This window comes from Tasmannia lanceolata, unplaced genomic scaffold (assembly GCF_043159265.1).
Source record: "Tasmannia lanceolata isolate RefF3 unplaced genomic scaffold, GAP_Taslan_0.1 ptg000037l, whole genome shotgun sequence".
Lineage (NCBI taxonomy): Eukaryota > Viridiplantae > Streptophyta > Magnoliopsida > Canellales > Winteraceae > Tasmannia > Tasmannia lanceolata.
Genome location: NW_027518714.1, coordinates 58,260,654 through 58,272,788, shown reverse-complemented (window position 1 = coordinate 58,272,788; position 12,135 = coordinate 58,260,654). Strand labels below are relative to the sequence as shown.

The 12,135-nt window shown below is 37.5% G+C and overlaps 1 protein-coding gene across 2 annotated transcripts; it reads left to right on the top strand.

Moving 5' to 3' along the window:
• The first annotated feature begins 1,096 nt into the window (after positions 1–1,096).
• Positions 1,097–11,651, top strand: LOC143860922 (squamosa promoter-binding-like protein 16). 2 transcript variants are annotated; one of them, XM_077371779.1, is made up of 4 exons: positions 1,097–1,369; positions 2,236–2,740; positions 10,479–10,615; positions 10,849–11,651. In XM_077371779.1, exons 2-4 carry the CDS (start codon positions 2,331–2,333, stop codon positions 11,487–11,489), a joined length of 1,188 nt encoding a protein of 395 aa, XP_077227894.1. In that variant the 5' UTR covers positions 1,097–1,369; positions 2,236–2,330; the 3' UTR covers positions 11,490–11,651. The 2 variants fall into 2 exon arrangements, with proteins under 2 accessions (XP_077227894.1, XP_077227895.1); XM_077371780.1 differs by lacking the exon at positions 1,097–1,369 and adding an exon at positions 1,611–1,710.
• The last annotated feature ends 484 nt before the right edge of the window (positions 11,652–12,135 follow it).

Genomic DNA, 12,135 nt, shown 5'->3' with positions numbered 1-12,135 from the left:
GGCCCAACAATTGAACGGTCTGGATCATCCTACGAACTGGTCCCCACTGTACTTTTCGAAAAATACTGGACTTCATGAACACAACATATAAAATCTCTAATTTCTATGTTTAAAATATGTTATCACAATATAGAATGTTCATGGGATTTTGATTAAAAAAACCCCAGGATTTTATATTTATTTCATGGCAGTACAGTAGTGGTATTTTTTTTAAAAATTAACTCATAAATTAAGGGTATTTTTGTCATTTGACAATATTAACCTTTTCTGTAAAACTCAAGTGCGTTTTTATATAGTTTTTTCATTTACTCATGAAAGAATGCAATTAGGTTTATCAAGAGACCCAATTACAAGTTGATCCACCATCGATGTCTATGTCTGGGTCCCTATCGACATGATTTCAGGTCCTACGATTCAGATCCAATGCCTACATGCAACACACAAAATGATATGGGACCCATCACCTCCACCAGAGATAATATGGCCCCCCAATCTGTGAGACCAATCTTCATTTCCTTATCACCAGTAAAGTCTTTAACCAACATGGAAATTTTAAAATGAAGGGCAATGTTTCGAAATTATTAACTTATATAGAGTTAATCTAGGAAAAACACAGCAGCTTGCCAGCTTGGATGCAGACAAGTCATTGCTTGGACATCATCATTAAACATTATTGACAAGGCCACTAATGTTGGCACTACCATGTTTTGATAACTTCACTAACTCACCTTGTCTTTTATTATCTAAACTTGTCATAGGTCCTTAACATTCCCCAAAAGCTCTCTGAAGCCAATTAAAAAGAACAAGACAAGCTGAGTTGGTGCAACTATTAAAACATAGTCTATCACCGGCCAAAATAGGAAGAAAATACAAAGGAAAGAAAGGAAGTAAACATGCCATTAAACGTGAAACATAACACCCCATCCCATAACATTCATTCACCCTTTTGTACTTTTTTTTCTCTTGAAAAGCTTGAAAGCAACAACAGCCTGTCACTTTCTTTGCCACTCGTTTTTTTCCTGAATTTTCAAAGATGAAGAAAACAGGAAAAGAAAAAGAAATCAAATAAAAGAAGAACAAGATACACAACAAACCTCAGTCTGTAGTTATCCCTCTCCCTCTGTCTCTGTCTCTCTCTCTCTCTCTCTCTCTCTGAGTTTAATACATTATCCATTTTTGGTGTTGCTTTTCCCAATAATTCCTATAAAAAGCTATTTGTTTTCTCTCCTTCTAAGAGGGCGAAGCTTCTTAACCTACACACTTTTTTGGGCTTTTTCTTTTTCTTCTTTTTTTTTAACACTAATGGAATCGTTGTCAGGGAATGAATGGTTGGAGATCCCAAATCAGTCCTCTGCTTATACAGTTGTCTGTAAGTACTTGATTCTTGTATTATTCCCATCTTTTTAACTTTCTTCTTTTTTGATTTTCTCATTCTTTTTTTTTTCTTCTTACTTGGATTTGGTTTTTGTGAATTGGGTTGTTGATTTTCTGTGTGTTTTTTAGTACTCACAGCTGGGTTTTTGTTTTTACCAATTCCTTTGCCTTTTCTTTTCTTTTCTTTTTTTCACTGCTTTTTTTTTTGCTAGGGTGTGAAACCCACTGTGTGAATTGGGTTGTTGACTATTTGCTTTCCTTTTCGGTTCCAATGTCTCTAGTTTCTTTTTTTCTTGATTGGTTTTGGTTCTTTTGTGGTGTGATTCTCTTATTGAAGTAAGGGTTTGTGAATTGGGTTGTTGATTTTCTCTGTGTTTTTTAGTACTCATACCTGGGTTTTAGTTTTACCAATTTCTTTACCTTTTTTTTTCACTGCTTCTTTTAATTTTTTTTTTTGGCCTGGGTGTGAAACCCAGTGTGTGAATATGATTGCTGATTATTTGCTTTCCTTTTGGGTTGCTTGGTTTTGGTTCTCTTGTCCTGTGATTCTTTCATTGAATTAAGGGTTTGTGAATTGGGTTTTTTATTTTCTATGTGTTTCTGAGTACTCATACCTGGGTTTTAGTTTTTTACCAATTTTTTTACCTTTTTTTTCACTGGATCTTTTCCTCTTTCTTTTTTTTTTGTTGGGACTAAGGTGTGAGACCCACTGTGTGAATTGGGTTGTTGATTATTTGCTTTCCTTTTGGGTTCCCATGTCTCTACTTTCCTGTTTTCTTGATTGGTTTTGCTTCTCTTGTCTTGTGATTCTCTTATTGAATTAAGGGTCTGTGTTGCTGTTATGTGTTATGAAATGGTCAGACAAGCAGAGATAGGATTGACTAAAAGGAGGTGAGAGGGAAAAAGAGCAAGGGGTGAAGAGGAAAAGTGAAGAGGCAGTGTTGTGGGAAGGTTGTATGGAGTGGGACTTGAAGACACCTTCTTGGGACTTAGTGGAATTGCAGCAAGATGCCGAACTGACCATCGGCTCCGTGGTCGGGTTGAGTAGCTTGGGAGAGCAGAAGAGCAAAGGGGATTGCTCAGTGGATTTGAAACTCGGGAGGTTGGGGGATTTCGGTGAAGGGTCATTGGACAATTGGAAGGATTCGAGGGCCTCAACGATGGTGTCTCCGTCCAGTTCATCGAGGAGGGCTCGGGTGCTGATTAATAGTGGCCAGACCATTTTGTGTTTGGTTGATGGGTGCAGATCAGATCTTGGTAAATGTAAGGATTATCACAGGCGGCATAAAGTCTGTGAGGTTCACGCAAAGACTCCGAAGGTGACGGTGGGTGGTCAGGAGCAAAGGTTCTGCCAGCAGTGTAGTAGGTATGGTCCGTATGGAATTGGAATGCTTGCAGATTATGATAATTTGGTTTTCTCTTTATGCTATTTTTTATATAATTAATATTGTATTTTCCTTTGGAGGCAGTAAATTGTTTTATTTCACGTGCTCTGAAACTGTTCTAGAATGAATGTTTATTGTTTTTTTTTTCTTTTAAGTTTTAGGGTTTCTAACATTTCACTTGCTTCATGTGTTCTTGAATGTGGCTAATTTGTGATTGCATTTCTGTTGATCTTAAAACCTTGCCTTGTTCCCTTTAACCCATAGAACTTTTGGCCTTTGGGAACTCAATATTATAGAAGGGCCTTCAAACTTTAATGCTTGTCTTTTATTTAGTATTCTATATTTGGAAGATTAACTGAGAAAAAATGTGTGATTTGACAATATGGATAGTTGAGAGCATAGTTGCCAGATTGGGAAGTGAGTGCGAGAAGCGACACTGGAAGCAAAATCAGGAAGTGAGTGATCTGGAAAAGAAAAGCAAGGGGAAGCAAAAAGCTCCAAGTAAAGCTGAAATATGTGGGAACCATCATGGAAAATCAACATGAAGCATATAATACTCATTTGAATTGAATAATAAGTGTATTGAAAAACATAAGTGTTAAGTAGGTTGGGAAAGGTTAATGTAGGTTAGGTTACAAGTGTTAAAGAGTACTCAGTGGCTGATTGGAATTGTAAACTTTAGGGATTTATGGTTTTACATGTTTTATTTATGTAGATTTAATGTTAGGTTCTTAAAAAAGTTCACCATAAGTTATATTTGAAAATTGGGATGAGTTTGAAAGCTATAAGGAAAACACTTCTAAAACATGATCTCATGCTGCAAATAAAAACGGGAGAGAAAATGACCTTTGATTTGGTCATTTTCACATGGCTTTTTTGCATTTGTGGGGATACGTGCTCTCCTTTTTGTTTTCTTGCGCACGTGTCACAGTAGAGGGTGTGGTGCTTTTTTCCAAACGGGATTCCCATCTTTCTAGCAAACCTCAAGCTTTAAATACACTCCTCGGGCATTTTCGAAGTAGTAGCAAACTCTTTTAGGAAAAGATAATCATCTAAACAATAAGCATACTCTTATAGCCTTAAAAGTAAGCACGTAGGAAGCACGGTTCCCCTAAATTAGGATGTGAGAAGAATATAGCTTCCGAAGTGAGCTTCCCATCCAACTAGGAAGCTTCAGGTAACTATGATAGAGAGTGCTTAAATTACATGTCCACATGTGAAGCATGAAGTTGTTAGGTAAGGTCCATTAGTTTTCATCATTGATCCCCGGTCGAAAAAATGCATTGGCGAACCATAATCTTTTGTAGGTTGTAAATTCTTGAAAACTTTAGGATCTCAGTTCATTTACTTGAGTGTAAGGTCCAGATTCACTCATGTGCCCTTTGATAGTTTGAGACCGTCAGCCTTGAATCATTGCAGCTATATCCAGGTTTGTAAAACTTCCATAGTGGCAATATTTATTTATCCAGATCCATCTTGAAATGCTTTTTATGCTTTTGCTATATCTGTAAAACTTCAATATGGGCAATATTTATTTACCCGGATCCTTCTTGAAATGCTTTTTTTGCTTTTGCAATATCCAGGTTTGTAAAAATTCCTTTGTGGCAGTATTTATTTATCCAGATCCTTCTTGAAATGCTTATTATGCTTTTTGGGTATTGATGGAAATATCACGGACATTTCAGTTTTCCAATTATTCTCCTGAATATTGTCACTTCTATATGGAAAAAGGTATACTCGGTCATTCTTATAACATTTTTTTTATGGCACCCTTGAGGTAGGTTGGGATCCCCATGCTTAATAGTTTTTTGTGCTATCTAGCACAGATAACCACAGCATGGATCCAACAGCATTTTTATGGCACCCTGCGGTAGGTTAGGATCACTAGGCTCGGCGTAGCTTGGTCTCATCGCACATTTCCTTCTGCTGCTTATAATGGTTCTAAGATTTCTGAAATGTAGGTATGGCTGCTTTTAATTCTAAAGTACTATATTTGGTATCATCCCACGAGAATAGTATTTAAGTCCAAGGTGTTGATTTAGAACAAAGTTTGATGCCCCAAGGAAGATTGTTTTAGTTCTAGTTAGCCAACAGAGTATGAGTTTCTCTTAGTATAGTTCTAGTTAGCCAACAGCGTACGAGTTTCTCCGAGTATATTTATTCTCAATCATCATTGCTGGATGAATAAATCCTGCTACATGAAACAATTTTTTATTATTTTTTGTAAATCATAATAAGAACTAAGTGATTGTATTCCGAGGCATTCAGTTTTAATTTTTAATTTTAGTTTTAATTAACTTTTGTTGACATTCAGAGGCAATTGGTCAAGTTTTATGAATCAATCGAGTTCAGACATAAAAAAGGGTGGCCCAGTGCACGAGGCTCCCTCCATTGCGGGGTCCGGGGAGGGCTAGATGTACGCAGCCTTACCCATACTTTGCAGAGAGGCTGTTTCCGTGACTCGAACCCGTGACCACCAGGTCACAATGGAGCAACCTTACCGTGGCGCCAAGGCCCGCCAAGACATAAAAAACCAAAATTGAGTCAATAAAATTTTGATAAGTTCTTTGAGCACTTGGTTCAGTTTGTCTCAGGTTCTTTAAAAATTCAAGCCTTTAACCCGACCTGAGTTTGAAGGTAGTCATACCGTCTCATCACATTTGAGTAATTGATTGGTCTTTAAAGTATTATTAGAAGGGCATGATTGGTCTGGCTTTCAAGGTTATTTCCCTGTCTCTCATGAGTGAAGCAAGGAGGTTGATAGCAGAGAGTCAAGGAGGGGGGCATAGCATTAGTGACTATAATGTTGGCTATTGTGATTATATGCTATCTTGAAAGGCTCAAATCATTCTCTATGCATATCATCATTAACAAGGTGCTATCTATATGTTGTGCAAGGACGTGCTACCCAAACTGTTCACTTCTATAGCAATTATTTGACGATTGTGCATGCGAATGATTACCACTAGTTGCCTACTTCTTTCAGCTTTAGCAGTTTTCTTTGTATTTAAGGATTCCGTGCAGATCCATTGGGAGTTTTAGATTTGGCGATGAAAGCAACTTACTTCATCTCACTAGAGAAGGGGTTTCCAAGGACGCCCTCGCACTTTATGATACTCTTCCTCCTTGATATCTCTTTGTTTTTAGTTTTTTCTTTCTCTGCTTACTGTCGTTGGATCTTTCTTGCTGTTTTTTCTCTTTTCTTATTTTCTGTAAATCGACCATCTCGGTCTTGTTTTAAATAAAATCAGCTACCATTCCAAAAAAAAGGCAACTTACACCATCAAATTTCATTGGCTTACATACCCATAAGTATATGCATCCCTATGCTTTCATAATTTCTTCTTAAAGTGTGGTGCATGTGCTATGTATAAATATTTGTATGGATTATATGTGAAATGTAGTTTATATTAAATGATCAGACATGCACGACAGGTGTCACACATTTCCCTAGGTGTTATATTGTTAATATAGGTGGTTTTTTAAAGGAAAAACTACTAAAAACGCCCTGGATCAAAACGTATATACAAGAATCCCCCCAAGATTTTTTTAATTACCAACACAACCTGTTTTCCCCCCTTAAATATCTTTCAAGTTTTTCTCTACCAATGTTACCCTTAATTACTTACCATTAAGTGTAAAAAATGTTAAGGATTTGCTAGGGTCCATTGTGGAAGTGATTTCGCTGCTGGTCTGTTGCATGTCAACCAGCCCCCTCGTGAACAAAGACAATAGCTTTTGTCTCCATGCACGAGGTGGCTGGTCTGACGTGCAATAGACCAGCTGCGAAATGCCTTTTGCGATGGACGCTAGCAATTCCCAAAATGTTATGATATCAAAAAATTCCTAAAATCTCTCCCTCTCTTTCTGTCAATAGCAAAAGTTTCAAAACGATCTCTCTCTCAAGAAGACTGTAGTTCTCCTGACGAACTCAGGTCGTTGGGTTGTGATAACTCACAACGCTCCAGTTTGAGAGGATCGAATCTCTTCTAATTGGCAGCTTTTAAGTCCCTAGTGTTAAAGAACTTTTATGGGGGCAGAACTACTCATCCAAATCCGACTTCCATGAGGATCAAAACCCAGTAATGCCGTTGCAGGCTATCAGCTCTCCGCGAGAGAGAGAGAGAGAGAGAGAGAGAGAGAGAGAGAGAGAGAGAGAGGGATTTTCCAAAACGATTAGTGTTGCTATTATTGACGGAAAGAGAGGGAGAGATTTTAGGGATTTTTCTATTGCTATCCTTTAATATTTCATCTCATCAAGAGTAACATTTTTTTTTATCATTAATGGCAAGTAATTAAGGGTAAAATCGGTAAAGAAAAAACTGAAAGTTATTTTAAGGTAAGTATTGGTAATAAGAAAAAATTGGGGAGATTCTTGTAGATGAGTTTTGATCTAGGGGGTTTTTAGTAGTTTTCCCTTCTTATTTTTTCATGTGATGGTTTTTTAACGTGTTCCGCTTATTCTGACACTTCTTAAAGTTTCATCTTAAATGTCCATCATTTGCATATGTTTCCACATGTTTCCGTGATTTTACAGGATTTCTACCGAGATTTCCATCCGCAATTGACATGTTTCCATTTCCATCACGATTGAAACACATACCGATACCTGAAACCCTACTTCTGCTTGTGCATTTACGTCAAAAACCTTGCTGATTTCTTAGACCTGCACACAAGGCAATCTGAGTAGCCAGTGCTGTCGTCTTATCATGAGCATTATTGAAGGGAGTATCTGCTACATAACAAGATTTTAGTTTGTGTATGTTTCCTCTAATTGTGCAGATATTTCTTGCACCACCTAAGAGGTGATTTTCTTTTTCTTTTTTGGAATTTGGAATGGTGATTTGTGCTCAGTCAGCATTGGTACACTAGTACTACTGTTCACGTCAATCTTTGTCATTCATATGGTATCCTGAAACATATATTCAGTTCTTCTTATCTTCCATTCTTTAGCTCTGATGATGAGCGCGCTTTTTTCCTAATATTTAAATTTAATAACATCCATAATAGAAAATCATTGATAATTCCTTCAATGATTCCAAGTCAGACAGGCTTTCATAATCCTGGAAACAGGTAATGACATTCTTTACCTTGATATGACTCCTGCAATGGTTCCAATTCACAAAAGATTTTATAATCTTGGAAGCATGCCTTTACCTTAGAAGGTAAATGGTTTGTGAAAAAACCAATTACTCCAAAAGTATAAGCTTTTAGAGTTGGCGTGTTTTAATCATTTATACTTCAACACTCCCCCTCACGTTTGGCCCTTCCTTTTTTTTTGGGTGACCATGGATTTTTAATATCAAGGAGCTGTTGGGGTTTGAACCCAGGACCTGCCGTGATGCAATAGCTCTGATACCATCTGAAATAACCAATTACTCCAAAAGCATAAGCTTTTAGGGTTGGCGTTATTTAATCATTTATACTTCAACATGGTTGTACCTTATAATATCATGCATTCAGCTTCTGCAGGTCACCGTTACGTTGTTTTGGATTTCACATGCCTGTGGAACATTTTTCATCCTTTGATTTTAACTCTTACAGCACATGTAAGCTCCAAATATCTGATATTTGCCCATAGCATCAATGTGACAATCCCTGGATTGCTGCTCTCTAAATTAGAAGGGAAATTTAGAATGATTACCTTGATGAATTAGTCATTCCAAAGGTATATCAGGTTATGTACCCAGCTATCACAAAATATGTGGCCGAGAGCCTTGGAAAATGTGAACTGATGCCAGAATTTGAGGGTTTACCAGGCCGAGAGACTTCTTGTGGACTTGGTTCTCCTGAAGAAGAATAAAGGTTTACCAGCTTTACCAGGTGGCTGGGAAACCAACTGGTAGCTGCAATTTTAATTGCAACAATTCCATCAATTGAATGGCCCACATGGTGCAATGAAATTTAAGGAAAGTTTCTCCGGAGTGTAGACTGCCTCTATATGTATAATATATAAGTTGGTAACTTGGTAGTACCATCCTTGTTTGGTCACTTCCGCCACCTCCCTTTATCTGATGTTCTTTCATTGGTTCGTACTTCATACAGGTCATTTGGATTTTTTTTGAAACATTACTGTTTCATTGATAATAACTCAAAACAGTAGCCTGGGATATGGGGAGAAGATATTCCACAAAGTAATTACAGCAGTAAACAGATAAAAACCAAAAGTAGTAATTACATCAGTAACCAGTCCAACCCGCTAGTTTTCTGGTAAGGCTGAAGTAAGTATCTCCACATGTTCTTTATCCCCCCTATCCTTTGCCAATTTATCAGCTTGATCATTTGCGGATCTCCTTGTGTTGAATATGAAAGAGCTTAAACTAAAGAGCAGCGTGGGAAATGGCCAAAAGAAGGGGGCAGCAATATCAGCTCCCTGTCATTGATTGGGTCACGATTTGTGACATGGTTCTTTTTTTTTTCTTGCATGACTTGTGACATGGTTCTATTCTCAGAAGATAATATTTAGTGGTAAGGATAGTTTAGTGCATTAGTGTTTCAGTATGTTCAGTAATTATATGGTGACTCAATTTTGATTATATCCAAGTACAATTTAAATGCTTAAACATGGATTCATGTATTGCTTATTGAAACATGTAAATCATTTGAAAAATTATGTATTTACATTTAAACATGGAACTTGAGCTTTGATTACTACAATGCAACACTTCCAGGCCAAGGCATGAATCGAAATTTCCCAGGTTAGCTACATCACAGACCTGCTGCCCCTCGTCACACTTGTAACCTATTTCCTGAATTTTAAATACATACCTTTGCACCACAAGTAGCTTCTGAAATCTTTCTAGTGGTCCATTCATTATATATGTTGGGTCGATGCTGAGCTCTATTTATCATTATAAGCCTCAAGCTTAGTATTGTAATAATCATATCTGTTCAATTGAATTCTTATCATTATGAGCTTCAAATTTAGACATTATTCCTTGTTCCACATTTCTAAGCAATCTTTTCTTGTTCCTCCACTGACATCTAGGTAGTTCTGGGAAAGCACCAAGTTTTGATCTCCATGCATCTGAATTTATTGATATGCCAATACAAAAGAGGGAATTAATCTGGCATCCTTCTGCTTGCTTTCCCTTTTGGTCCTGCGTGTAATGTGTTTTAATTTTAAATGCTCATTTGTCATTTTTTTTCTTTGTAATATTTTTATACCCTGGGAAATCCTTTTTATCCTTGTCAAAAAGTAAACATGGAGAGAAGAGTGGTCAGGTGGCATGTGGAAGGGTGTTATTATATATATATATATATATATATAAGACGGTGCCTCTTCTCAGATATGGTAGCTGCTGCTTTCTACTGGGCACTATTTACAAGGTGCATATTTTATCCAATTGGGAATTTTCTTTATATTTGCAGTAATATTTTATTTTACCATAAACTTGTTCTTATTAGAACCAGTGGTACCTCCCTGACTTTGTTATTAATTCCGGTGCTGCACATTACAAGTATTAGCTTGAGTATCCTACTTATGATATACTTCTATTTAATATGTGAGTAAAATGGACTCCTTTCAATGGTGATTGATTATTGATTAAAGTGGTTTTCTCCACTTTGTTGCTGTAAATCTGTTAACACTTTCCTCTTCTGTATGTTATTTTGTGTGCTTATGCTTGTTTTTCTGCCTGCATTGATTGGATATTTAATACTCTACATCTAATGTTAAATTGGTAAAGGTTCCTATATTGTCAATCTCTTTTTGTGCAGATTTCATTCATTGGTGGAGTTTGACGGGGTAAAGAGAAGCTGCAGGAAACGCCTTGATGGGCACAACAGGCGTAGAAGGAAGCCTCAGCCATATGCATTGTCTGCAAACTCTGGAAGGTTTTTCTCCAGCCGCCAAGGTTTGAATTTCTATGAAAATAAGTTATGGTCATCGTAAGATGTTTAATCTCATTATTATTTTGTGTCTGCATTGAGATTAGCAGTATTCAATTGACGACAAATAGATGGGGAACTGGCTATTCAGAAACTTGGAGCTTTTTTCCCCACATACCAATATATCCTGTTTTTTTCTCTAGCATGCATAACTAAAGCATTTGAGTTCCTATGAAACTAATATTCTTCCCTTCTACAGGACCCAGATTCTCTTCGTATCCACATTTATTAACTACTACCACGCCAGAACCCACCTGGACTGGGGTTATTAAAACTGAGGAAGACGCACTATATGGTCACCTCCCTCCTTTGCATTTCCATGACAAATCTCTGTTTCCCGTTTCTTTATCTCGCAACTACAAAGGAGGAAAACAATTCCCTTTCTGGCAGGGCAGTGACATTATATCTGGAAGGCCAATGCTCGAAACTTCTACTTGCCAACCTCTCCTTAATACAATCGCCTCATCTAAAAGTAGCAGTTGCAAAATGTTTACCGATGGGTTAACTGTACTTGACTCTGATTGTGCTCTCTCTCTTCTGTCATCGCCGACCCATAATACTTCAGACATCAGTCTAACCCACATGTTGCCAGTCGACCGCATTCCCATTGCTCAGCCCTTAGTCCCGAGAGTGCAATATAGTGGTCTAGACCTGTACTCACAAGCTTCGAATAGTGTTTTGTCGACCGGGGTTACCTGTTCGGTAATGGAGGATGAGCAGGTGGGTACTGTTTTGGTCTCTAACAGTAGTGACACCAATCTTCAATGTCAGGGGATTTTTGGTGATGGGTCCTCAGAAAATGGGGCCTCCCAAACTCTTCCCATATTTTGGCACGGTTAAACGCTGCAGAGTGTAAGCGGTGGGTGCCTCCTTTCTACTTGTAAACTTTTGGATTTTTGAATCATCAAAATGATTTCGTCATTTTCCTTTCCATCTGGTAAGTATTTGTTATTGTTTCTTGTAGTTTTGTCAATGGTTATAACTTAGAACTTCTTTTATGCAGGCTTAGTTGTGTCATTGGTTTTTTTGTCTGTCAAGCCAAATTGTTATATGTACAGATTGATCCATGTTGATTTAACTGAAAACTTTTTATTTCACAGTGGGGGGTTTCTCATGTAGGGGTGCAACTTGGGTAAGGTTGGTTCTGGGTTTCTGGTGAAATAAAATGAGTTGGATTTGAGTAATAAACCTGAAATTTTTTACTCCCTGACAGCATGCATTGGTATGTGTGGTTTTGTAGCCAGCCCGACTAAAACCCTAAGAACCTGAATGTTTGGACCCCTGTTCATGTATGTGAAACAACTAATTACTCCAAAAGCTTAAGCTATTAGAGTTGGTGTTATTTAAAAATTTATACGTGTGGCCCCTCTTTTTTTTGCGTTGGTCATACACGTGGATTCTTAACAACAAGGAGTTGTTGGGTTTTGAACAGGAATGCTAAACTCATGGGTGCCCTTGCAAAAAATGGGCTGAAAGGGCAGGGCAG

Bases quoted from the DNA above. Each gene is read 5' to 3' on its own strand.
- LOC143860922 (XM_077371779.1), top strand. From the start codon at position 2,331: ATGGAGTGGGACTTGAAGACACCTTCTTGGGACTTAGTGGAATTGCAG. The intron at 2,741-10,478 runs GTATGGTCCGTA...CTTTTTGTGCAG, and splicing joins TTCTGCCAGCAGTGTAGTAG to ATTTCATTCATTGGTGGAGT. The intron at 10,616-10,848 runs GTTTGAATTTCT...TCCCTTCTACAG, and splicing joins GTTTTTCTCCAGCCGCCAAG to GACCCAGATTCTCTTCGTAT.